The 27,544-nt window shown below is 37.0% G+C and overlaps 3 protein-coding genes and 1 pseudogene across 3 annotated transcripts; 2 read left to right on the top strand and 2 right to left on the bottom strand.

Moving 5' to 3' along the window:
* Positions 1-6,838: 6,838 nt before the first annotated feature.
* On the bottom strand, positions 6,839-7,504 carry LOC111810800. Its single transcript, XM_023697600.1, has one exon. The coding sequence runs from the start codon at positions 7,469-7,471 to the stop codon at positions 6,992-6,994; it is 480 nt and encodes a 159-aa protein (XP_023553368.1). The 5' UTR covers positions 7,472-7,504; the 3' UTR covers positions 6,839-6,991.
* A 12,415-nt stretch (positions 7,505-19,919) lies between these two features.
* On the top strand, positions 19,920-23,560 carry LOC111799882 (beta-glucuronosyltransferase GlcAT14B-like). The gene is made up of 4 exons (XM_023683376.1): positions 19,920-20,953; positions 22,324-22,399; positions 22,480-22,595; positions 22,750-23,560. Exons 1-4 carry the CDS (start codon positions 20,470-20,472, stop codon positions 23,262-23,264), a joined length of 1,191 nt encoding a protein of 396 aa, XP_023539144.1. The 5' UTR covers positions 19,920-20,469; the 3' UTR covers positions 23,265-23,560.
* A 118-nt stretch (positions 23,561-23,678) lies between these two features.
* LOC111799871 (pentatricopeptide repeat-containing protein At1g71060, mitochondrial) lies at positions 23,679-25,793 on the top strand. Its single transcript, XM_023683365.1, has one exon. It carries the CDS (start codon positions 23,847-23,849, stop codon positions 25,494-25,496), a length of 1,650 nt encoding a protein of 549 aa, XP_023539133.1. The 5' UTR covers positions 23,679-23,846; the 3' UTR covers positions 25,497-25,793.
* Positions 25,794-25,945: 152 nt separating this feature from the next.
* LOC111800354 lies at positions 25,946-27,228 on the bottom strand (annotated as a pseudogene).
* Positions 27,229-27,544: the final 316 nt, after the last annotated feature.

Genomic DNA, 27,544 nt, shown 5'->3' with positions numbered 1-27,544 from the left:
TCGGAAAATTACATGGGGTTATGTATTCTTCATGGGCAACACAGCATTTACTTGGCTTTCAAAGAAACAACCAATCGTGACACTCTCGACGTGTGAAGCAGAGTATGTAGCAGCATCTTGGTGTGTGTGCCGCGCAATATGGCTTAGAAATTTGTTGAGTAAGGAGGAGCTAAAGCAACGAGGTGCAACCATAATACAAGTTGACAACAAATCAGAAATTTAGTTGGCCAAGAACCCAGTAAACCTTGAAAGAAGCAAACAAATTGACGTTCGATTTCATTTTATCCGAGATCATGTGAAGGAAATGTGGAATTGCTGCATGTGGCAAGTCAGGATCAAGTTGCGGACATCTTTACAAAATCGCTACCAAAAATACTTTTCGACAAATACAAGAAGATGATTATTGGCATGACATATGGTAGAGCATTTAAATTGATGGTGGAGTTTTGTTGAGAATAAAATTAAATTAAAAAAAAAAGTAGTTTCTATTCTTTTAGTGTTTTAGTTAAACGTGGGTTTTAAAATTAAGTCAAAATACCAAACATTTATTCCAGGGAGGAGTGGTTTTATGGGTTAGAAAGAGTGGGATTGTGATAGACATTTTTTGTTTTAGAAAACTTATAAATACCTTTTGTAAGAGCCTAAGCAAAGAGGAGGGAGAAAAGTGGAAAGGCCAAACATTTATAGGAATGAGTGGTTTTATGGGTTAGAAAGAGTGGGATTGTGATGGACATTTTTAGTTTTAGAAAACTTATAAATACCTCTTGTTTCTCATTGTAAGAGCATAGAGCAAAGAATAGAGAGAAAAGAGCAAGAGTTACCGAGTTAAAATACAGTAGAATAAGAAGGGGATTTTAGAATTTCTGTCTCCTTGTCTCTCCCCTCTCGACACCTCCTTCATAGTTTCGTGAGAGTTATTTAAACAAGTTAGTTTCAAAGCGAACGTTTATTTTTTACAAGTTTGTATCATAGCGAATTTGAATTTTATTTCAACAAATTGGTATCATACCCAATTTTATTTCAACATCTCCATTATCAAGAAATTCATTCAGATTGTTACCCCACCCATTTGGAGACCTCAACCACTTATGAATTTAGGAGCTCCTTCGTAGATAAATCCCTATTTTTAAGTTAAAGCCACAAAATTGAGTTTGAGTGGAATGGCCACGTCAAATGGAATGAAGTTGTGTTGCCCCTCCTTCCCCCTCCTTCCCATTTTTAGCATAAAATTGTTATTTAAATATCTGAATCTAATAAGACACAAATCACTAGTCATAATCTAAATACGTCTTTTGTCTCTTATATTTTTTCTGTTATTTTCTTCCTATTCTCACTGGTGTTGGAGTTATTTTCTTCCCATTCTTACTGGCGTTAGCTGTCTCTTGTATTGTATTTTTTCTGTTATTTTCTTCCTATTCTCACTGGCGTTGGCATTATTTTCTTCCTATTCTTATTGGCGTTAGGTTATTTTCTTCCTATTCTTATTGGCGTTAGCTTATTTTCTTCCTATTCTTATTGGCGTTAGCTTCGGGCAAAATATATATCAATCATGGGTCATCTTACAATCCATGAGGAAAGATTTCATGGCTATGACAAGAGAGGAAGAAAAGCATCTCTTATTTACACACAAGGATTACACACAAGGAGTACTGGCATGAACGAAAAAGAAAAATGTAGTAATTCTTCTTTTTCAGGTACAAAGGGACGCAATGTCCACAACATGGAAACTTAGGTCATGGGAATGGTCGTAGGCATGGATGCAACATGGTAACAGGGAGACTGAGAATATCTCACAAACTCATGACAATGCCAACTCCTGGAAGGACAAAAGCATGATCAAGTGTTACTCATGTAGAAAATACAGACATTATGCAGTGGAGTGATGCAACAAGATGTGTGATGAGGAGACAAACCTCACATTTACACATGACGTGGAGTGATGCAACAAGATGTGTGATGAGGAGACAAACCTCACATTTACACATGACAAAGAGTCTACACTGATATTGGCCGAGAAGATGTCTAATTTGTTGATCTTTAATAAAGAGAAGCTATGGTAAACCTACTCGCAGATGAAGAAGACCAAGTGGAGACCAATAGATGGTACATATATAACAAAGGGAGCAACCATATGACTAGAGATGGAGCAACGTTTAAGGACCATGATGAGAAGCTCATTGGACATATGAAACTTGGTGACAAATCAATTGTACCAATCCAATGCAAATGGTCTGTTTTGTTCCAATGCAAGAATGACAATCAATGTCTATTGAAAAGGTATATTACATCTCGAACTTGAAAAGTAATATTATTAACCTTGGTCAATGACTAAGAAGGCAGTAGAGTGGAGTGGAGTTAGTCGAACTTGAAAAGTAATATTATTAACCTTGGTCAATGACTAAGAAGGCAGTAGAGTGGAGTGGAGTTAGTCAGCTCGTTCCTCTAGATATTCGATAGAAATCGAGCCCTGTTGATGAAGGTAAAACGGTAAAAAATTGCTTGTATATGATACTAATGAAATACAGAGCTAAGAAGAAAGCATAGGTTACTTCAATCAACAAAGACCATGTTGAAGGTCATTCTGATGACCCTAGGATTAGGGTTTTGGAAGAAATTGCATGTTGATACCTCCATGCAATTCTGAAGATAAAATCCATGCAATTCTGAAGATAAAATCCATGCAATTCTGAAGATAAAATCCATGCAATTCTGAAGATAAAATCCATGCAATTCTGAAGATAAAATCCATGCAATTCTGAAGATAAAATCCATGCAATTCTGAAGATAAAATCCATGCAATTCTGAAGATAAAATCCATGCAATTCTGAAGATAAAATCCATGCAATTCTGAAGATAAAATCCATGCAATTCTGAAGATAAAATCCATGCAATTCTGAAGATAAAATCCATGCAATTCTGAAGATAAAATCCATGCAATTCTGAAGATAAAATCCATGCAATTCTGAAGATAAAATCCATGCAATTCTGAAGATAAAATCCATGCAATTCTGAAGATAAAATCCATGCAATTCTGAAGATAAAATCCATGCAATTCTGAAGATAAAATCCATGCAATTCTGAAGATAAAATCCATGCAATTCTGAAGATAAAATCCATGCAATTCTGAAGATAAAATCCATGCAATTCTGAAGATAAAATCCATGCAATTCTGAAGATAAAATCCATGCAATTCTGAAGATAAAATCCATGCAATTCTGAAGATAAAATCCATGCAATTCTGAAGATAAAATCCATGCAATTCTGAAGATAAAATCCATGCAATTCTGAAGATAAAATCCATGCAATTCTGAAGATAAAATCCATGCAATTCTGAAGATAAAATCCATGCAATTCTGAAGATAAAATCCATGCAATTCTGAAGATAAAATCCATGCAANAAAATCCCAAAAGCCATGCAATTCTGAAGATAAAATCCCAAAAGCGTGAAAGAAATTGCATGCAATTCTGAAGATAAAATCCCAAAAGCGTGAAAGAAATTGCATACAGTGGAAAGTCAAAATTATTTCTTGGAGTCAAAATTATTGAGAGTGAATAATCTGGTTGCATACAGTGGAAAGTCAAATTTACGAGCCAGACTATGAGTCAATAAGCTTGACTAACTAAAAGAAGATTGAACAACTTTAAGATAATTGGTGGCGATAATCTATTTGTACAGAAATTTAGGAAAATGATCGGTAGTTATTAAGTTAGGGAGAAAGTTTAGAATAGGAAAATGATCGGTAGTTATTAAGTTAGGGAGAAAGTTTAGAAAATCTATTAATTCTTTCTCCTCTGGAAAATAGGTTTCAGATATAAATTTTATAAAAAAACTTTTCTCTCAAGTTGTTCTTTGTCGTTAGATTATATGTTTCGTACAACAAGGATCAAAACCAAGAGTTCTGCAATTGTAACAAATACCTTCAAATCTTTTCTCTTGAGAGCTTTTGTTGTCGTTCTTCTGAGCTCTCCCTGGCTGTGCAGTTTTTTGGTGGTTTCTTCCTTTGTCACGAATTTTTGATCCATATTTGGTAGACGACTTATTGTTGCTCCGACTTTCACTTGTGTAGAGTGCTTCTTCTTCGACCTTCAATGTGATGCCTCCATTTGTTTAGTCATGGTTTCTTGACTGGCTAACAAATTTTCAAACTCTATAAGTGATGGTTAAGCGGGTCATCCTTGTACAACAATAACGAAGCTTCTATATTATGGTTGCAATCTGTGGATAATGATCCTCTTCATTCGAGCTTTTCCAATGGCGGACTTCAGGTCTAACTCAGTAATCTCCCGATAGATCGACTTGACCTTGTGAAAGTACTGAGCAATCGCCATGTCACGTTGTGAAATTGATAACAACTCATTCTCCATAAATTTTAGCATTGTATCATTCTTCTTTTGAGAACAACATCATGAACGTGTCCTATGCTTCTTTTGATGTCTTGTCATCTCAAATATGCTCTAACATCTCTTCTTCGATTGTGGTCTTCAAGGCAAACATTGTTTTGTTTGCTTTGATTCTCCATTTTCGCAAGGCGCCGTTAGAATCCTCATCTGGCGGCGTAGTTTCACTCCTACCAACGATCTCTCAAAGGTCATATCCTTGTAAATAGGACATCATGCATGTTGCCCACGTATTGTAGTGGTTGCTGTTAAGTTTCTTAATTCCTCCAACAATTTTGAAATCTTCCATTGTATTGGTAAGACCTTAGTATTACCAAACAAACCTTTTCAACACAAAAGTTGCAGAATCACAGACTACTCACTACACAAAAAAAACTCACTCATCTCAAGAAATCGTTTCCAATGTGAAAGATTAGACAGAGCTACAACCACAAAGCATACTTAAAATTTTAAGAGATTAGACAAACTACATTAACCTTGCTCTAATACCAGACTGTTAATCAAAGCTATCTGTAGGAAGCACTCGCACTCTTTATTAAGACCGATCGAGAAGAGATTTTAAGACACTCTATAGAATACGCTTTGTATTTCTTGGGATGAAAACCTAAGCAGGGTGGATGAGTAGAGGCTTAGACAATTTGTTTCTAAAAATTCTAACTTTTTTTTCTAAAATATTTAAATATATATTTTAAAATATTTAGATATCTTTATTCCTAAAATATCTAAATCATTTTCCTAAAATAAATATTCAATAGACAGTACAATTATAGGACTTCAGTGATTGAGCTAGTGATGAACAATTTTCTACTTTAAATCTAAGGTCTCATGACTTTATTTTTTATTTTTAAAATGTATGATACCAATAGACATAATATCTATGATCTTCGACCTTTCCATCTTAGATCAATTTACGTTAGCAATGGCTTTAGCTTTGGAATATAGTGGCAGTGTTGTGTTTGGCAGGTTGGTTGTTGTGTCGTGTCATCTATCACATTGGCAGGTACGAAACTTGCATCTGTATGGTTTAGTGGAGAGGACACCCCGGTTCATTTTTCATATTGTTCCATTGGATCTTGTTACCCATCGTACTTCTCGACTTGAAATAGTCAACAAAATTCAATATTCAATTAACTTTTACAAATGTAAGCCTAACTCAGCAATTTAAAAGGTTTTTTTTTCTTTTGGAATTTTTAAGATCTAAAAAGAAGAGAAAAAAGAAGTCAATCTTGTATAATAAGCTATGGGTAACAAAGAATATTCAACCATCACATTTATTATATCTTATCACAATCAATTGTCACACTTAAACATGTTGGCATCATCTAATAATATTCAAAATGGTTTAGGCAGCTATATAAAAATTACTCTCATATTTGACTTTTTAAAAGAAAACTGTTTTTTATGATATATATATAATAATTGGGATGCGAAAAGACCCATATGGGGTTGAGAAATATGGGGTGATGAAGTAGCCATTCCCCAGTGAAAAGGGCAAAGGAGGGAGACGGTGGTAATAGAAAAATGGTGCGGAATTGATGGTTAAATTAAAGAAAAGAAAATGGGTAATGTAGAGTGCTCTTCCGATGATAGCCTACAAGAACAGGACATAGGATGGGGAAGAATTAAAGGAGCCGTCTTTGAAGATGGGCGTTACCTCCCGCATGACCCGGCAACCATTTCTTTGCGGGCAAGCAATTGCTGCACAATCAATCAAGACGCCAACAAAATGAAATCATATTAAGAGCAAATGAGGAGAGGTTTGTACCATGTTAATATTGGTACAATTCATCTCGTTACATAAATGTATGTATAGTTTAATTGATTTAAAGTTTAAAATTAATCTTTATAAAGTTTAATCTTTCTAGAATTCGTATTTTCAGTACGAATATTATGTCTATTCACACAAAATACTCGTGCTGGAAATACAATTGTAGAAAGAAAGACAATGGAGTTTGAGAAAACAACGAAAATGTAGAAGAAAGGAGAAGCTGAAAGTTACATAAAAGTCAAAATGTGGACCATTCCGACATAAACAAAAATGTAAGGCCTGTCGACTTGACTTGGAAGACTGTGTCAACTTTTGTGCCTAATAATTGGCCGGACCAACCCTAATTATTTCCCTTTCTTTCATGCATCTCTTTGCTTCCATTTCTCATCATCCTTAATTATTCCTCCCCTTACTTTTAACATTTTTTTTCTTGTTTTGTATGGACGTATATATTCTTTCATTTCTCTCCNAATTTAATTAATTGGGTTAAAAGATAAATTAAAATATCTTTGAAGTAAAGTTAGCTTCAAAACTTTAAATACCGAAAATAAACTATGAATATAATGGACATCAACATTATGTTGACTTTCGTTTTTTTTAATGGTTTAAATAATAAGTTCAATGTTTTTTTTTTCTTTTTTTTTTCAAATGTTCAAGAGAGAGAGAGAGAGATTTTTATTTAATTGTATTTATTTTACTAATTTTAGCAATAAATAAAAACTTGACCGTTTAAATAAAATAACATAAAACGAAACGAACGGTGGGATCTAAGCTGTACAAAGACCAACTACATCTTTGAAACGATGTCGTACAGTTTCGAATTTGTTAACAGAGACGGATTCCGGCGAGAAGCCCAACGGCGATTTCGATAAAGCGGTGGAGAAGGACGGCGGAGGAAACCGGAACGCTGAGAGTAAGAAGCGCGAGCATTCCCAAGGCGACGCTGGGTCTGGTGTTCATTAAGTGCGATTGAAGGTAGCCGAGGGCCTCGCAGATGTTGGAATCGTAGTTGGAATAGCAGCGTTTCTCCCAGTCGAACCAATCGCGGGGCGGATCGTGGGTCTGCTCGGCGGTCTTGATCTCGTGGATCCGCTTCCGGAGCACGATCATGCTCTCGTCCACTAGTTTCCCATCCGCATAGTAACTGTTGCTGTCGGCTTGTTCTTTTGGTCGAGACGAGGCAGTTACGGTGAAGGCCGGTGGTCGTCGGCGGCGGCGGCGGTCGGCGGAAGGGGAGATCGGAGGGAAGAGGACGGGAGCGGAATGGGTGGAGGGGATTGAGAGGAGGGAATTTATGGAATTCATTTTGAGTGTGTCGGAGAGGAATTGATTGATTTGGATGGGTATTTATATTTTGGGGGAAGAGGAAGCGAGAGCTGAGTCAGCTTAATGGCAGGGATCCCAAACCGTGTCTGAAGTGACGCCTCTGATTTTCTAATATTTAAATTTTTTTAAAACATTATTGAAATTTAAAGTTGATTGTTATTTTTTTAAAAATTTAAATAAGTGGGAAAAAAATAATTGATGTATTAATTTGTTAGAAGCAAACCAAAATCAACCCTCCAACCGACTTGCTTATACGTTATATCTTTATCATTACACAAGCAACCTAAAAAACAATATTTTAATATAAATTGATATGAAATTTATGTGTAGGCTTCATGAAAGTGATATGAAATTGTAACTTTTCTTTTTTAATATAAAGTTAAATTAAACCTTTTATAAAATTGCTATAAATGACACTTTTTTCAGTAATTCCTTGAATTTAGGTAGAATCTTTTTCTAACGAAAAAGAAAAAGAAATAATAATTAATGTGTTAGAAATGGAATGATTATCTATATTATTTAATATATATAAGTCTAAAATATGAATTACGAAATATTATTAAAATCATTATTCCAATATTTTGTTCTATTATAAGGGTTAGTTAAAATATATTAAATTAAATTGAATAATATGATTTTTTTTTTTAAATTGGTATTCGATGACAAATTAAATTAGTGAATTTCCACCTTTCAATTAGATGGGTTTATATTTCGAAGTTGGTGACACAATAAAAACGTTTTATTTAGCTGGATGTTTCTCTTTCTTCTTCCTCTTTGTTCTTAGGTGCTTTTTATTTATTTATTTTATTTTATTTTATTTTATTTTATTTTAATTTATTTTAATTTGATTTGTATGGAAAAAATGAGCTTTATTAAGAATATTCTAATGAGATGCCTGTAATATCATAGTCGATTAGTTTCTTCAGTTATCTCTCTCGGATCTCTCACTTTTAAAAATTTGTTGAATTAAAATATAAGTAAAATATAGATTTTGAAATTTTAGAATATGCAATTAAATTATATTTTTTATTGGAAAAAACTTTTTAAAAATTAATTATATACCCTTTAAGATTTAAAGTTCTAAAATTAATGTAATCTATATTAGTTTAATTATTTTAATTAAATAAATATGTATAATGTTTAGTTTTAAAAACTAAAATTATATGATAATATGTGATTAGGAAAATTTATATTTAAAAATATTATATTTTAATATCATAAAATGATGTTAGTTTTCTCGTTCAAACATGTAAATGATTTAAACTTTTAAAATTTTAATCTAAAACGTTTTCTAACTAAGTGAGATATGTTAAGATCTGATGTTCGAGATTTTAAATCGACTAAAAGATGAAAATAAAACAAAAAATAAAAATAAAAGTGCATTTCAATCCAATTAGGATCTTCTCGAGGTTTTAATGCTATTTAGCTAGTTATTTGTTGTTCTCTTTCACGGTTCAGACTTCACGCATTTGGAATGAGTCTTTTGACTGCCTTCGAGGATGCTTGACTCCTTTTCTTTTAGAGTTCTTTGTTTGATATTTGAGAATAGGGCATGACTCTGACACCGTGTTAGAGGAACACGACTCTCCACAATGGTATGATATTGTCCACTTTGAGCATAAGCTCTCATAGCTTTGCTTTGGGCTTCCCCGAAAGACCTCATACCAATGAAGAGAGTATTTTTTGTTTATAAATCCATGATCATTCTCTAAATTATCAGATGTGGAATTTTCATCATCCAACAAAAACAAACTCATTATTAGTAGTTAGGTGGTTTCTCATGAATAAGACCCTTAATATGACCAAATTAACGTAGGAGCGATTGATATGAATCAATGCATCTTAATTATGCAATATTAATGTTACATTAAGAAAAATCAAATTTCATGTGAGTGAAAATTAGGCTAAAGTATTTATATCATGACCATTATGAATTAATTGTAAAGTACTTGGTATAAGAATATTCAAAGCAGTTACTTAATCTGGGAAGAAACATGGGGGTTTGAAATTAATGAATAAAATAAGGGTAGGGGTTAGTTTGGGAAGTTGCACAGCAATATTTTATTGTGTCGGGGCGGTGTGGGCGGTTCATTACAAAATTGAATGTCGCAGATTCAAACTGCCACGTACTTCTTTGAATTAATCATTGACCGTTACAGCTAAGTGGGAACTTCCAACCACGTGGCTTCCACGCCACACGCCACTGCCACTCCATTACTATACATATGTATAATTTTCAATTTTATTTTTATTTTTATTTTTAAGTAATCATTTTTAGTTANATATAATAAGATGAAGGATTCAAATTAACGACTATTTTTAAATACATATATATTTCAGGTTATATTAATACCAATGTCATTGTCTCACAAATAAATTTAAACTTTCAAACCATTTTTGTTCAAAATATACTTTTTAATTTTTACAAATTTCAATGATATAAAAAAATTAATTAATTTTCAAAGAAAAAGTATTTCAAAAATAATTCTAAAATTTTCAAAGTATTTTAAATAAATTTCAATACCTACAAGATAGGATGAAATGATGTCAGCTTTTAAGTTCAACAATATAAATGGGTTTAAATTTTTTACCATTTAATCTAAAACGTTTTTCAACTAATTGAGATATGTTAGGATCTAATGTTCGAGATTTTAAATCTTGGACGGTGACTAAAAGACGAAGACAAAAAAAGAAAAAAATATATGAAATAAAATAAAGACAACACATAAATTAAATGCAAAATAAAATCTACTAATAAAACGGTAATGTTCAAGTTTATTATAAACAAGAAACAGGTTCGGGGTACAGTTACAAATTGAAATACAAAAGACTTGAATACAAGAAAGTACTAACGCTCCAGAACGACCCCCTCTGTGACCGCATAGCTCTCGAACACTCCTCCACCTTGACCAGCAACTTACGAATACCTAAAAATGAAAGGGGAAAGAGGTGAGTATAAAAATGCTTAATAAGCAACCTACTTGTAGATTCTCATTGTATCCTTAACCTAGTAAGTATCCACGAGCACTACTTTGGACTTTAGAAAGTTTGGACCTAATTCCACAATAGTAAAGCCCTTGAATAGATCTTGAAGTTTCAAGTGGTTCTCTTACATGTCATAGACCTTATTGGGGTCTAGAAGTTGTTTACTGAGTTCTAGGGTTGCAGATTTTTTGGATGACACATCTCATCTTGGGGTAAACCAACTTTTAGTTCTCATGGTTAGTACGCTTACATAACACCAGCAGTGAACATCTCGTATCTTGGTTTGAGGTGCGACCTCATCACATCTCATGGAAAAGTATGGCATCTTGTCTGACCGCATCTGTGTATAGCTAACTTATGATTCTTTCCTAGGAAAAACTACACAATCAACATCTAGGGGAGCAATCCCGTGTGCCTTTCAGCTACTCAATCTATCCATGTGGTCCCTCACCCCTCTCAAGGCGGGTTTACAGTACAACAAGTCTATGCAAGGGACACCTGACTACTTCACACATGATAATGCCACCTATCATGAGCTTAACGACCTAAGTAGTTCCTTGCCCTTCTCAAGGCAAGTTAAGAATCACAACCTAGGCTGTCAACTCGTTTCTACATACAATAGTAGCTCCTCAGGTGCCACGACACGAATATTCTATTTGATCTTGGCCAAACTCCGGTGTGAGTTCCTAGATACTTGCCCCCTGGCAAGGACATGTCTGGTCCAACCTAGGTCACCAAATAGTGTTACTAAAGTATTGGAGAAGATAGGATACCATCGTGCTCTAATGATGCCGTTCACGCTACTAGTGGTCTTGTAAGCTCTCTTTTATGCTCCTTGGGTGTCGTGCAGTTTACTAGGTTATTCGGGGCGTTTAGACATTAAAATCTCATCTCTCTTTTCAAGATATTTGGGGTTGGCTTCTCAAGGCTAGACCAATCTCTAGATGCACAGAGTCTAAATCACTCTAACTCTAGTACCCTAAACTTATCTTGGTTCTCTTGTGCATGGTTTGCTAAATTGATTTTCCTATCGATCACCTCCAACGTGATATACATATTCTAAACATTCGTATAAATTTATTAGGGAAATATCCTATCAATAACCTAAAGTACTGTAAACATAAACTAAAATATTTATACATACAAACAAGCAAACAAAGTCACTAAAACAACCATCAATTGGCCGGAGTATAGATCATAATAGCTCATTCTCCCTTCTAACACAACGGAAAGCATATAGAACACCATTCATCATAAATCTCATCGGTCATTTTGATGATTTCTTACATTATGCATATTCATCCATGTTACCCAATTTGTATTCTAGTCATGCATATTCTCTTTCTAGCTTTGCATAAAATATAAAACAACATGCTTCTAAGAAATCTAACTTAAGGGCATAACAATAATTTTCATAATATACATACAATACATATTCATCCAAAAGCGCGTTTCCAAAGTCCTTAACATAAAATTTCTAACCACCTAAGCTAAGGAATGCTTGCATGTTAGAACTTCCTATTGATCCCTACAAGTATTACTTGCCTAAAGTCTATGTGGTTACTCACATGGATGATTCGTCTTCTTGAGCTAGCCTTTTCGTGTATTAGTGGCTCTAAAAGTTCTAAAATTTCTTTGGCAGGTCCTAGTTCAAATAAAATTAAAGTTAGTATTGAAATGAGAGTGAAAAACAGTCGAATAGAAGTTAAAAAAACCAAAAAGGAGGAACTCACACGCGCGTACGTCACGCACGAGAGGAGAAGCAGATGCGCTTGCTGTGCGACAGTGTCACCTTCTAGTTGGTAGGTGCAACTTAGACGACGTGCATTTGATCCCTAGAGCACGTTGGTTTTCTTTCAACTTTTCTTACGCTAACATGTTGTGCATGCAGGGTCAGTTCGGGTTGTCTAACACGAGCGTGGTTCATGGATCGGGTGAGCGAGTTGGGTCTCGGATGGTCGCTGACATAGCGACGTGTGTCATCTTCAATGGGCAACACACGTCCCTCCCTCGATTGAAGTACTCCCCCTAAACAGGAGAAAATGTCCGAAGAAGACCTTTGAATTAGCGCTCCTTCCATTTACGTTTGTTGGTTGTTGAAGACAAACCTCGCCTAAGGTTCGACAAGCCACAAAGATGGGTGAAAAATGTATATGAGCCTTAGGTTTCCCTTAAGACTTGTCCTGAGCGTGCCAAAATCATGACGTCGCATGGTTGAAAATGTACGACTATGATAGTTGGTATTAGAGTCACACTTTGTGTGTCTAGTTGGACAAGAATGTTAAGAAAAGAACTCAAGGGTTGAATGAAGACTTCAAAAGTGTGTCAAGAGGGCCGGAGTGGGCATGATAGTTGCGAGTCAGAATCAAGATTAGATTTGTGGGTTGAAGCCGAACTCTCCAAAGAGCAGTCTTACCTATTAGTGAAGCACAAACCAAGCTCATTTTCCAAGGGTTTAGGAGTTTTGAATGTGAGAAACAGAGAACCAGAAGGCACACCAGGTCGGGTGTCTTCCAGAGAACCATTCACATTAGAGAAGTAATGTCAATGGTTACAAGCAAAGAAGTCAGGGTCTGTTAGAGACACTCATACAAGAAAGAGACACTACTCAGAAAAAATAAACAAAACCAACTACATACCCTTCTTCAACTTGTTATNAGGCACAAGGTGCTTGATGTAAGCCATACAATGCTTTCCTGAGTCGTAAAACATTCCCTTNATAATATACATACAGACAAAAAAAAACTAACCGTTCTTCAACTTGTTATAATATACGTACATACAAAAAAAACTAAATAACTGGTAATAACTTACAATAACTTCCCAGAAACAACGGCTAATAACTTCCCTTACTATTAGCCACAAATACTAAAACTGTAATATAAGATTAAACAAACTAACAAATTATTCCCTTAATGTTGTATTTAAATCTTCACATTCTTACATTCTTCAAACCAATTCTTTCTCGANTATGGTAGTTCTACATAAACCTCTTCCTTCAAATCACCATTAAGAAATGCCGACTTGACATCCATATGATGAATCTCCCAACTCTCCTGCGCCGCTATAGTAATCAAGACTCGCACTGTTTCAAGCCTTGCAACAGGTGCAAATACCTCATCAAAGTCCACTCCATATTTCTGGACAAAACCCTTTGCGACTAACCGGGCTTTATATCTCACGATCTCCCCATCCGGATTTCTCTTCAACTTATATNTACAATTCCTTTAGTAAACGTCCTAACCATATTCCTTGACAAGCAGCTGACNTTCATTTGGTAGTTTTGCGAACTCCCACGTGCCATTTTTCTCAATAACACACAACTCTTCTAGCATTGCTTGCTGCCATTTCTCATTATCTCTTGCTTCCATATATGAATTTGGCTCCTCAAGTGAAAGAAAACACATCCCAGCTTCTTCATCCAACTCAATAGAATCAGAGTAAATTTCTCTTGACGATCGAAATTTTCTTGAACTTGATGAGATGTATGAATCGTCTCTTGGTGATGAATTGTCNACTGGATTGCCATATAAGAAAAACAAGGTCCCCGTAGTGCTCTTTCGATCATCTATATCTCCAGCAAGATCACTATCACTATATTCGATTAAGCGATTTTCTACTTGCTTTGTCTTCACATAATGACATCCAATATCAATNCTAATTATTCTCCCCGCTCTTCTAAAATATCTTCGTCATTCACATTGACCTGTGGATCATAATGAACAGCGAATNTTCGATTAAGCGATTTTCTACTTGCTTTGTCTTCACATAATGACATCCAATATCAATAGTTTCTTTCACGTACCTGAGTATCTGCTTCACAACTGCCGTATGAACCATAGTCAGAGCTTCCATATAACGACTCATAACTCCAATGGAATATGATANGACACACTTCGGTCTTGTAATTTGGATAAATTGGGTGTTGTATTTCTTGCATATGTCAGGCTTCCGAACACTCTAAAATGCTCTACATTAGGCTTTCTTCCTCTCAATTTCTCATAAGGAGTTGCTTCAATTACACTCTNATAGATGTACAACTCACTTTGCTTAGTTTTGTTTTCCGCTCCATAGGAACATGACACGGATTACAATCCATCATTCCAAGTTTTGCCAAAAGCTTTGCCGCATAACTCGACTGAGATAACCTGATTNACACAGGTCTCTTAAAGCCTCAAAATTCAAATGCCCATATCTAGCATGCCACAACCAAGAATCTTCAGACAACTTACCAAGTAGACATGTTGGTTTCGTTGTTTTTAGGCTAATTGTATATAGCCTATTTCTTGACCGCTTCACTTTTGCCAAGAATTTCTTTGCCTTTGTGAAAATGACAAGTAAACCATGTTCGATCTCAACTTTACAGCCCTGTTCATCCAATTGTCCTAAACTTATAATGTTACTTTTAAGTTTAGGAATGAAATATACATCGGAAAGAATACAATGATCTCCATTTTCACCTTGCAGCATCACATCTCCACGTCCTTTTATCTCTACAAGTGATCCATCTCTGAACTTCACCGTGCCGGTCACTGACTCGTTCAATTCCGAGAACCAACTTCGACAACCAGTCATATGATTGCTGGCTCCCGTATCTAGGAACCAAGTGTTGTTTTTCTTCTCAATTTCTTCCGGGACAACCTTCTCTTCATAAAGAGCCATCTCCGTCAACTCTGGTGAACCGAGAGTTCGGACTTCACAAACTTGTGCCGTAAGTAAGGCTGGCTCATTCTCATCACTTTGCGTCTCAGTTAAGTGCGCCTGATTCTCCCTTTTCTTCGATCTACAGTGGGATGCATAATGATCCTCCCTTTTCTTCGATCTACAGTCGGATGCATAATGACAATCTTTTGACAATTATAACACTTCACCTTCCGACATTCTGAGGCATAGTGGCCTAGGCCTTGACAATTGTAGCATCTTACCTTGCTCTTGTCAGCCTTCTTCTCTTGATGAAACGAGTCGTTTCAACCTGGCTCTATACCACTTGTTGGATTTCGATAATCAGCCAGGGAAATCCTTTCTTTTCGGTGAGAGGAAATAGTCGACGGTAGGTTGTTGGAAGAAAAATAAAATGAGTAACATAACAAAGAGAGAGAATGGCTGAAATTTTGACTGTCCTCAGAATAAAGTTGTTTGATATTCTAAACAGATTTCCTATTTAAATATAAATTATCCAAAAAATGGCTGCAGAGTGGCCAACTAAATAGGTGCCACTCCCTACAAAATTGCCACCTAAAACTTTGGTGATCCATTCGACGTGTTTGTCAAATGGTCAAACGGAGGTATTCTGAAATCGTGTTAATCTAAATAAGGAAAAACTGAAAAACTCAGGTTTTATCTAACAGTTTCCACGTCCATGACCTCTCCCTCTCCAGCGACCATTGCGACCTCGCCTTCGGCTATGGCTTCCATTGTCGCTACGTTTTTTCTCTTTCCATTCTCCTTGAGTCAATAAGACATGCTCAGCATTCTCTTTGTTGCCACCGATTCGTTCCTCGTATGCTTTAAGACGACCGATGACTTTCTCCATGGTCATCACCTTTAAATCGGCAAATTGCTCTATTGCCGATGCGATATGAAGAAACTTAGGAGGTACTGAGCGGAGAATTTTTTTCACCAAGTATGCCTCTTCAAACTTGTCTCCAAAAGTACGTATTTTATTAACAACTTCTGTCAACCTTGCTACATAATCATCAATAGTCTCTGACACCTTCATATTCATAATTTCAAACTCAATCTTCAGAGTTTGGATCTTTGCCTCCTTTACACGTTCAGCACCGACATGAATAGTTTTTAACGTCTGCCATGCTTCTTTTGCTGTCTCTTTCTCTGCTAACAAAAACAATATCTCTTCAGGGATTGCTTGATAGATAGCTGCTAAGGCCATTTGATCATTCCTTTCATCAAGACTATTCAGAGACTTAGTTGATTCGATTGCGTCTCACACCCCTTGAGCACGCAAATAGACCTTCATCTTCATAGCCCATGCTGAGTAGTTGGTTCTCGATAACGTCGGGTATTAGAGTGATACCAGACCTTCCTTTGTTGCAGATTTCGACGACTCTCCTCTCTCTCCAGTGTTGTTATTATTTCTCGGCATGATCTTTGGCATGTAACCACGCTCTGATACCAATTGTTAGAGACACTCATACAAGAAAGAGACAATACTCAGAAAAAATAAACAAAACCAACTACATACCCTTCTTCAACTTGTTACACTATACATATGTAGACAGAAAAAAAAAACTAAATAACTGCTAATAACTTACAATAACTTTCCAGCAACAACCGCTAATAACTGATCGTCATTAGCAGCCAGTCCAACTGATCGTCATTAAGTACAATTCGAAGATTAAGTGGGAAAGAGTGTCACATTCAATGAAGTGATTATGCCTCCAAGAAAGTCATTGAGGATGACGACAAGTTTAAACGAGGGAGATTGTTACAACCATAATATAAAGTGAGTAGGGTATGACCTTCACATAGTAATAGATAAGGCATTGACCCTCAAGTGGCTCCATCTAGTCACGTGAGGGTCAAGATAGACAAGTGTCATGATATGATTGAGAAGGATGGTAAGGCCCAGACCTTAACCTCGAAAGTCAAAGTTCTGAAATGAGTTTGGGTAAGCTACTCTAGTTTAAGTCCGTCCATATGAAATATGAATGCTCGCCAAATTTGGTGTCACCAGACAGAAGCTCCATGAGACCGTATGCCCATTTGCCAAAAACATGTCTACTCTAGAAAGATTGAAAATTCCTTATAATATATTTTAGGGGGAGACATGATGTCAGCTCTCCACCACTCCTACGCCCTATGGCCTAAGCGAGCTATGTGGCATATACGTGTGTCACAATAAGTGCGAGCATTGTGAAACAAGTGTCTCGGACCACTCCCTTTTAAATAAACCATTCAAACAAACCATTCAAGGACAGTGTCGAATGACATTGTTTCTATATTGGAAAAGAAGCTTCTTAGCTGGAGGTTTGACAAAGTTGGTTCCTCTTCATCATCCACAACCCACGAAAGTTTTCCAATAAAATAATTCATCAGAAAAATTATAATCATGGAGTACTTATACTGTACAAAACAGTTTTGTACTATGGACTCATTATAATTCATATTATTATTTCATTTAATGACTCCCTCATCACATAAAATACTATAGCGATGTGACAGAAAGTGAATTAATTATTTGAAATGACATTTTAAATGGTATTAGAAATGTTCTTCAAATAATGAGGGACAACTTAATTGATATCACACTCTTTGGTCATGATTTCCCAAATTATTTTTATTGTGAGATATCATTGAAAATAAGAATATACTCATCAAAACATTTCCTACCATTATTTCTAGGAGTTAAAAAGAAAATTTAGTAACAGGAATCTTACCGGAGATGACAAGCAATCGAAAAGAAACAAAGTGTTAGAATTACACAATTTACATGCTCGATCTAGATGAAAAACATGAAAAATAAAAGAAAGAATACACAATGAGACACCGAGATGAAAAACTCCACGACGGCTAAGGTTTATGTATAGATGACTTCAACTAGTTACCGGTCAGATAATTCATCTTGAAAAATTAAATGGAAAACTCCACGACCGCTAGGGTTTATGGATCAACCCGATCTCATGTGTCTCTAGTATATACATATATATGTTAAAAGTAAATCCAATGCAGACTGCATTTTCTTCCAGCGGCGCCCTTCCCCCTTCAACCTTCACTTCCAGTCCTAGAGCCCAGTTGGGACGACGACGAGCGACGTAAAGACTGCTCATTGGGGGAAAAATAGAGGTGATACCACACAACGTTTGGTATAGAGATGTATATGTATTGTTGGATGATTTCTATGACTTTTGTAAATGGGAGAATGACATAATTGACAATGATTTTTTGATTAGCTAAGTTAGAATATGAAAAGAAGAGAAGATTAAGAAAAATAATGTAATATCATGTGATCCAATACCCTTAATGTCCCCTCTCTTCCATCAAAGAATGTGATACCATGTGATCTAATAGCCTTAATATTCTCCTCTTTCATCCACATGTGTATTCATTTTTTTGGGTTGTTTTGAATCATGTTTTGAATGATTTATGTTTATAGTTTATGCATGCAGTTAGCATATTGTGATCATGGTTCATATTGGGTTCATTGCTTAAATTTAGTAGCCATGAGATTGTTATTTGTATTTGAGTTTTGTTTCATATTACATTTTATAGATGCAAAATAATAGTGTGAATGTAATTCTAAAACTCCTCTCTACCTCTACCTCTTGTAATTGTAGCGTAATTAAGCTACGAATTTCTTACTTCGTCTGAATCTAGGAAGAAGAAATCTAATAAATCTCAATCATTTCACAATATTAAAGAATAGCAATAGGAAGTGCAAATGCAATTATTGTTATGAACAATATGTTTTAATTGAAGAACAATCAATTGGAGAACCCCAATGTGATGTTTGTTGGTAGTAGGGAGGATTATAATCAGAATGATGCCATTTTGTTTTTTGAGGGTGAGAAATTCTGGTCCGAGTGGCTGCATTGGGCAGTCAAGCAGCTCCGACATCTTCGACAACCGGGCAAATCCGTTGCCGCCGTTTCTGTCCCTCCATCTTTGCTTCACTTTTGGTTTTCTCAAAAAGCCTCATCCTAATGTAGATGTATTTCTTACCTATAAATCAATGACTCCTTGATGTGAAACTCCTCTTCTAACAATTCTCACCATAAAATTTGTTGGAGCTAGTAAAATGTTTGCAGATTACTCATTAAGTCTTCCGAATGTTTTTGTTTCCTCTTCGAGCCAAAAAGATTGAAATTGACATGGATATAAATGGACCACATCAATACGATACTCATGAGATTGCTGATGTAGATGATAGTAGCAACAAAGTCGAGAAGGAACTTAGGTTATAGAAACCCTCGGAACTAAGTCAGAATTTGAATATCTAACGGTGTACCCATCATTTTCCATCCTTCAACCATTTCCCAATCATTATATTTCTCAATTTTCAAATTTCATGGTTTACAACCATCTTATATGAAACAAAAGTCCAAAAGAAAAAAAAAAAAAAAAAAAAAAAAAAAANAAAAGAAAGAAGATTAGGCTAAACAAGTCTTTCTCAATCATTACAATCCCAACACACATTTAAAAAATAAAAGAATGGAATTTACAATTTTACCCTTGGATTTAAGAATCTCCTCCAAATACATTCTTGAAGCCTCCAAGAAAAATGTCTTGGAAGTTTAGTATATACTTAATATCATTTGAAAACTTTACCCCAATCTCTCTCAAGCGATTGAACTTTAAGACACACAAAATCAAATCATAAATGATTAATAATTAGGTTAGTTTGTTCCTAATCGCGCATAAAGCGCGTGAAATGGCTAAGTCTTTTCCCTCAGCTGCTTAATGTGCATCTTGTCAAACAATAATGGAAAAAAGAAATTAAAAAAAAAAAATGAAAACTTGAGCAGAGAGAAGGTAGGCAGACGGAAAACCCATTTTCCCACATAATCTCAATCTCTTATTTCTTCATAAAATCGCTGCAAATCTGATCTGAAAACCCTATCCAGCGATTTCCCAACAGATTTCCAAGGAAGAAGTAGAAGAGGAGGGAGAAGGAACTTTTGATTTCTGAGTTCGCGGGAGAGAAACAGAGTGAAATTACGAACAGAACAATGTGGGTTTCGTAGTTTTTTCATCTTTTTACTGCGTGTTCTTGAATCCCAGATCTTCGTCGGAGCGGAGTCGCCGGGAAGCAGTTTTCTCAACCCGAATCGCCAAAGAATCCAAGATCTACGGCGGACCCATTTCCCTAAAACAATCCGAAAACCTAAATTATATTTGAATCTCACCATCCATTTTCTTGAATTGACGGTTACCCATATGCCCCACCCAGTTGAATCATCGTCGCCATCATCATACCACTGCAATTTCAATCACCAGAAAGTGAAAAAATCTAAACCAGAGCGACGATCGCCGTCATGGGTGCTGAGAAGAAATGGCTTTTCACTCTCTTCTCCGCCGTGTTCCTTTCTCTTCTCCTTCTCTTATTCTCTTCCATTTCTGCATTCAGTTCTCCGCGATCCATTCCCTCAATAGTCCACCATGGACCTCCATATCCTCCAGCGTTTGCCTATTATATTTCCGGTGGTCGCGGCGACAAGGACCGAATCTTCAGGCTGTTGCTTGCCGTCTACCACCCTAGAAACCGGTACCTTCTGCATCTCGCGGCGGATGCTTCCAATGACGAGCGGCTGCAGCTTGCTGTGGCAGTTAAGTCGGTGCCAGCGATTCGTGCCTTCGAGAATGTTGATGTTGTTGGAAAGCCTGATCGAATCTCCTACATGGGGTCGTCTAACATTGCCACGATTCTTCATGCTGCGGCGATTCTTCTCAAAATTGACAGTGGTTGGGACTGGTTTATCACTTTGAGTGCAACGGATTACCCGCTAATCAGTCAGGATGGTAATGCTAATTGGGTAATTGTTTCTTGTTGCGTTTAATATATATGCCTATTTGGTAACTGTTATGTGTTGTTTGTTTGGTTCTTCTTCATCCAGGGGAGGTATATATGTGAATATTAATTGTTGAAAAAGCTTTGATTTACTAACCTGTAATTAACAGAGGTAATGAAATTTGTGGAGGATTCTTATAGGCTTAGCCAATTATGGTTTATATATGGTACTTCTTGTTCATATTTAGGTTGACTGTTGGATGCATATCTGTTTTTTGTTGTTGCATTTCCTAAAGTATCAGTGAACAAAGTCATTAGAACTCGATGGTCTGCGTGGATTCGAGTAGATTAAGAGAGCTCTCAAGTGATTTTAGGGTCTTTTTGATTGATTAAGATTCATTGATTTAAGTAGAGTGGCTGTAAGATCCTACATCGGTTGGGGAGGAGAACGGAACATTCTTTATAAGGGTGTGAAAATCTTTTCCTAGCAGACGCGTTTTAAAAACTTTGAGGTGAAGCTCGAAAGGGAAAGTCTAAAGAGGACATTGTTTCCTAGTGGTGGGTTTGGGTTGTTACGGTGGCGCAAATATTCAATCCTTGAGAATTTTGATCATCTTGAGACATTTGTATCTGGGAAGTTTTTGTGCGGTTGATTCTCTAGAATTACTGTGTTGGAGATTATAGACACTATTGGCTTCTGTCTGTGAGGAAACTGATGTAGCTTTGTTTAGATTGATGTTTTTTCTTGCTGTTCTAATGTTCGAGGTTTGGCGCTGATATGCTGCTATATCTGGACTGAACTTTCGTACGAAATTTGAACATTTCCATGGCAACCCTGATTAACTGATTTAGCATTCATTTCGTTTCTTTGCATTGGGCTCATAAAATTTGCTTCTTTTCTTCTTTAATCTTAGCATAAATGGCTAAGAGGGATTAGGTTCTAGCTATGATGGGCGTCTATTTAGGATTTGATATCCTACAAGTTACCGCTTTCTGAAAAAAGAAAAAAAAAATCCTACGAGTTACCTTGGCAACTAGATGTAGCAGAGTTAGACCGTTGTTTCGTGATAATAGGTGTGTGAAAGCTAGCCCAGACACTCAGGAATGTATATATATGTCGGGTCAGATTGCTGCCCAAGTGTGTTGTAAACAACGGGTTCGAAAGGTTAGGGGGTAAAAAATTGAAAGACCTTTCCTGACTCGTAAGGGTACTGCATTGAAATGATTCCTATAAAAGGATGAATATCAATGATATTCATTATTTGAAATGCAATTCTTAGAGGCTGTGGGAAGTATTAAAAGTTACTTGACACAAAAATGATTTCTACGAGTGTCGTTCGTTTTCCTTGCGTAGTAATGTCTTTCGTATATGTGCTTTCAGATCTGTCACACGTGTTTTCGTCTATTAGAAGAGATCTCAATTTCATAGATCATACGAGCGACCTTGGGTGGAAAGAGTAAGCAAATGCCAATCTGAATTATATACTGCTCATGGTTGAATTGAAGTATGATATGGTCTGTGTTTCTGGTAATGCAGAGGTCAGAGGATCCAGCCAATTGTGGTTGATCCAGGGTTATATTTGGCAAGGAGAACTCAAATATTTCATGCCACCGAGAGGCGACCGACACCTGATGCTTTCAAAATATTTACAGGTAGAGTTGATTTTGTCTCGTTTTTTCATCATCTTCTTGTTCCTCCGTGTTTCGCTCCTCAAGTATTGTTTATATAGCTATCAACATTCTACTAGTAACTAGCCTGGTGAAGGGTATTGTACCTACGATGACGTTACCTCGTGCGTGGTTGCAGGTTCCCCTTGGTTCATCCTAAGTCGACCGTTTCTCGAATATTGTGTTCTTGGATGGGATAACCTTCCTCGGATGCTTCTTATGTATTTTAACAACATTGTGTTATCACAAGAAGGATACTTTCACTCTGTCATTTGCAATTCAAATGAGTTCAAGAACACAACTGTCAATAGTAATCTAAGATTTATGATGTGGGATGATCCTCCAAAGATGGAACCCCTTTTCTTCAATGCATCAAACTTCGATGTCATGGCTGAAAGTGGAGCTGCCTTTGCCCGAAAGTTTCATAAAGATGACACCGTGCTGGACATGGTCGATAAAAAACTCTTGGAGCGGGGACGCAACCAACTTACTCCTGGAGCATGGTGCTCGGGTCGGAGGAACTGGTGGATGGATCCTTGCTCTCAATGGAGTGATGTCAATATCTTGAAATGTGGATCTCAAGCTAAGAAGTTTGAAGAGTCTGTGAAGAACCTTCTGAACGACTGGAACGCCCAACCGAATCAATGCCAATGAAAGGCAGTACAATGAAAAGATTGAGCCAGGGGTCGACTCGGTCGCAGGTCCTGGCGCATCATTTTCAGAAGCCTGTGAGGTAAATGGATACATGAGATCAAAATATTCAGATTTTGGGGGTGGGGACTTAGCCATGTTCATAACAGGTTAGAGAAGATGAGGAAACAAGAGGCATATTGTTGAGGTTTTGGGATATATAATGTATTTATTTAAGAGCCCCACAATTTATTCAAACAATACCACTATTTTTCCCTTACTACCACTTACAAACTTCACTGTGAATTGCTTTTCTTTTATGGATTTGAATCATAATTCATTCATTAAATTCTCAATTTTTGTGTTGCCAATCACCCTCTTTCTCTATTAATTTTAGGATCAATTTGACAAAAAAAAAAAAAAAAACCTATTTAAATTCCCGATTTACAAGCTGAAGTTGAGGTTGAAGTATAAACGGCCGCAAAGGGATCTGTGGAGCGAACATCCTTCGTCGCATCGTTCCTCAAAGCTCCAAACTTTTATTTGATTTCTCTTCTTCATCTCTCGTTAAGCTGTTGCCTTTAACTTATATTCGCTGATTTTCCAATGGGTTTTCGTCAATTCCTCAGTTCGCTTCGTGGATTATCTCGAAGAATAAGTTCTTTCCACTCGCTACCATCATCTTCTTACACTTGTTCATCCAGATCAGTTTCTCGTTCACCAGCAATTACCAGAAACCAAACCCCAATCTGTACTTCGTCCCGTTGTAATGATCATTCAACTGGGGTTATTCCGAATCGCAGTTACGCCTCTCACCATTTCAGCGATCATGGTACAGAGCACAGCAAACAGGATTCGGACGCCGACGAAATTTCAATCATGGCAAGTGCTGAGATTGCCCAGGATGCTGAAAAAATCTGTAAGTTGCTTACGAAAAACCCTAGTTCTTGCATTGAATCATTGCTTGATGGTGCTTCAATCGAGGTGTCGCCGGCTCTGGTTGTCGAGGTGCTGAAGAAGATGAGCAATGCGGGACTTCTTGCGCTGTCGTTTTTCAGGTGGGCGGAGAAGCAGAAAGGCTTCAAACACACAACGGAAAGCTACAACTCGTTAATCGAATCCCTCGGTAAGATCAAACAGTTCAATGTGATTTGGAATTTGGTGAATGATATGAAACGGAAAGGGATTTTAAGTAGAGAAACATTTGCTTTAATTTCTCGGAGATATGCACGAGCTAGAAAGGTTAAAGAAGCAATCGAGGCATTTGAGAAGATGGAGAAGTTTGGATTCCAACTGGGAATATCAGATTTCAATAGACTAATTGACACCCTGAGCAAATCGAGAAACGTTGGGCATGCACAAGAGGTGTTTGATAAAATGAAGCACAGAAGGTTCAAGCCTGATATCAAGTCTTACACAATTCTATTAGAAGGATGGGGTCAGGAGCAGAATTTGTTGAGGTTGAATGAGGTTTATAGGGAGATGAGAGACGATGGGTTCGAACCGGACGTCGTGACGTTCGGTATAGTTATCAATGCACATTGCAAGGCAAAGAAGTATGATGAAGCTATTCAGTTGTTTCACACAATGAAATCTAAGAATGTCAAACCATCACCTCATGTGTTCTGTACCTTAATCAATGGTTTGGGCTCTGAGAAAAGATTGAATGAGGCTCTAGAGTTTTTCAAACAATCAAAGTCGAGTGGCTATGCTCCAGAGGCACCGACTTATAATGCCGTGGTGGGGGCTTACTGCTGGTCGATGAAGATGGCTGATGCATATAGGACGGTTAACGACATGAAAAAACTAGGCATCGGTCCAAATTCGAGGACTTATGACATCATATTACATCATTTGATAAAGGCTGGGAGATCAAAAGAAGCTTATTCTGTTTTCGAGAGAATGAGTAGGGAGCCAGGGTGTGAACCAGCTTTGAGTACATATGAAATCATGGTGAGAATGTTATGCAATAAGGAGCGAGTAGACATGGCGATTCGGATTTGGGATCAAATGAAGGCCAGAGGAGTTCTTCCGGGAATGCATATGTTTTCAACATTGATTAACAGCTTGTGCCACGAGAACAAGTTAGAGTGTGCCTGCAAATACTTTGAAGAGATGCTGGATTTGGGTATTCGGCCGCCAGCAACAATGTTTAGCAATCTGAAACAGGCTCTTCTTGATGAGGGTAGACAGGATACAGCTTTACTTCTGGTAGAGAAACTCGATAGACTAAGAAAGGCACCATTGCACGGTTGACATTCACAATGGAATGGTTGGAAATGCTGTCAATTTGTTGATATCAACCGAAGATGATTCTCTTATTTGATATCGTTTTGAATCTTTCTGCGAAATGGGTGGAAGATGTGGTGAGATATGGGAAGATTTTGATACCAAAATATGAAGAATCTTTATACTCTTGATTAGCCAAGGAACTCGAAAGAAGTCGGTACTTCTAACCCTCTAATGCTTTTTGTGTTATTGATCATTGATTACTTACTTGCATATGAATATTTGTGCGTCTGGAAAGATTTATTTAATCGTCTCATGTTTATAGATGTCATGCAATATAGATTGTTTTTGGAAAGATTAGAACAAAATTGATCCAGAAAGTAGAAACATATTATACAATCAAACAAAATAGAATCAAATGAAACAGACAGACACAGCAGATGATGAACAATTCAAGATCATAATATGAACAATTCATTACCTGAAAACAGAGAAATGGTAATGTGCTACAGCTTTATTTGTGTCGCTTTCACTTGCATCCCCATTTCAGATCTTTTCGTTTTCTTTTAAATCTCAAGAATTCCCCCAATGCCATGAACGACTATCCTCTCGCTGTAGAACATGTCAGGAAAGATAACCGACATGTTGTTCACCATCAAAACTGTTGTTAGGATTGATACTAGTTATTAGTTCTGATACCATATTAGACGAATACGACTCTCCACAATGGTATGATATTGTCCACTTTGAGCATAAGCTCTCATGGCTTTGCTTTGGGCTTCCACAAAATATTGTCCACTTTGAGCATAAGCTCTCATGGCTTTGCTTTGGGCTTCCACAAAAGGCATCATCCTAATGGGGATAGCATTCCTCACTTATAAGCCTAGGATCATTCCTTAAATTAGCCAACATGGGACTCACTCTCAATAATCCTCAGCAAAAACATCACCGCTCCTATTCACATTCATGCTAAATCCTCTCAAGTACGGCCTTATTTCAGTTCCGTCCGAAAATTCTGCCAGATCCGACCAGCGTAGCTTGCAGGGACGATATGCCGGAGAAAGATGGATCTCCAATCTGAGAAATTACCGACGCGATTCATCGAAGGATTTTTGCTTGACGATTTTTGCTTGGTAAACACATTTACCAAGAGGGTTTCATAAACAACCGGCGTTTCTCAGCGCCGAGCAAAAAGAGGCTTGACGGTGATGGCTTGATGATTTTTGCTTGGTAAACATGTTTCTCAAAAATCGTCAAGCCATCACCGTCAAGCCTCTGTTTCTCAGCGCCGCCGGAGGCCCGACCAGATCGTTCTGAATCGAAGAATCGTGGCAATCAAGATCAGGCTGGATGATTCTCTTGGTAAACACGTCCCAACTCTCGAAGAACGGATTGAAGAACTTCTCGATTCCAAGCGGCGGCTTATCAACCGTAACATTGTTGAGTGAAATCCGATCATCAATGTTAGTGAGGTGAGGAATCGGCCGGAAAGCATGGTGGAGATCTTGGCGCCGGAGGGTAGATACCGGAGGCTCTGTAAAGATAAGGCGTGAGGAAGGAGATTGTACTGGAGAAGGGAGAGAGGCGGCTGGGGGGAGTGGGAAAAGGCGGAGTCGGCGGGGGAGAAGATGGTGAGGGAGGAGGTAGTGGGAAGCGAGCTGGAGATTGAGAGACATGGAGGAGAAGGCGGAGAGAGAGAAGGGAAGAGAAGGAGGAGAGAGAGGAGGAGGATGAGAGAGAAGAGGAGTGAGGAGGCCATTGGAGAGAGAGGACAGGGATAGGGATTTGGCGGGAAATATTGACTTGTTAACTACGTTGGGATCATTGGACAGTTACTCCAACTCAAAGAGCCGTTTTTTGAAATTTTTGAAATGGTAGAATAATTCTTGTGCATTAAAGATTTTGTTTATGGCGTCTAAACTAATATTTACAAAAAAAAAAAAAAAAAAAAAGAAAAAAAAAAGAAAAAAGAAAAAAGGTCTAATAATCAAATAACGAGTTTGGTGTTTGGTGTTGTATGACAAAGGTTATCATAATTTCACAAAAAAGAAATACTTGTCGTCCATTGCCATCAA

The sequence above is a fragment of the Cucurbita pepo genome, chromosome LG01 (assembly GCF_002806865.2).
Source record: "Cucurbita pepo subsp. pepo cultivar mu-cu-16 chromosome LG01, ASM280686v2, whole genome shotgun sequence".
NCBI classification, from domain to species: Eukaryota; Viridiplantae; Streptophyta; class Magnoliopsida; order Cucurbitales; family Cucurbitaceae; genus Cucurbita; species Cucurbita pepo.
This window is presented reverse-complemented; position numbering and strand designations above follow the sequence as displayed.

Excerpts from the sequence above, each read along its gene's own strand:
- LOC111810800 (XM_023697600.1), bottom strand. The coding sequence starts at position 7,471 with ATGAATTCCATAAATTCCCTCCTCTCAATCCCCTCCACCCATTCCGCT.
- LOC111799882 (XM_023683376.1), top strand. The coding sequence starts at position 20,470 with ATGGGTGCTGAGAAGAAATGGCTTTTCACTCTCTTCTCCGCCGTGTTC. Across the intron at positions 20,954-22,323 it reads CCCGCTAATCAGTCAGGATG|ATCTGTCACACGTGTTTTCG; the intron begins GTAATGCTAATT and ends ATGTGCTTTCAG. Across the intron at positions 22,596-22,749 it reads TGCTTTCAAAATATTTACAG|GTTCCCCTTGGTTCATCCTA; the intron begins GTAGAGTTGATT and ends GCGTGGTTGCAG.
- LOC111799871 (XM_023683365.1), top strand. The coding sequence starts at position 23,847 with ATGGGTTTTCGTCAATTCCTCAGTTCGCTTCGTGGATTATCTCGAAGA.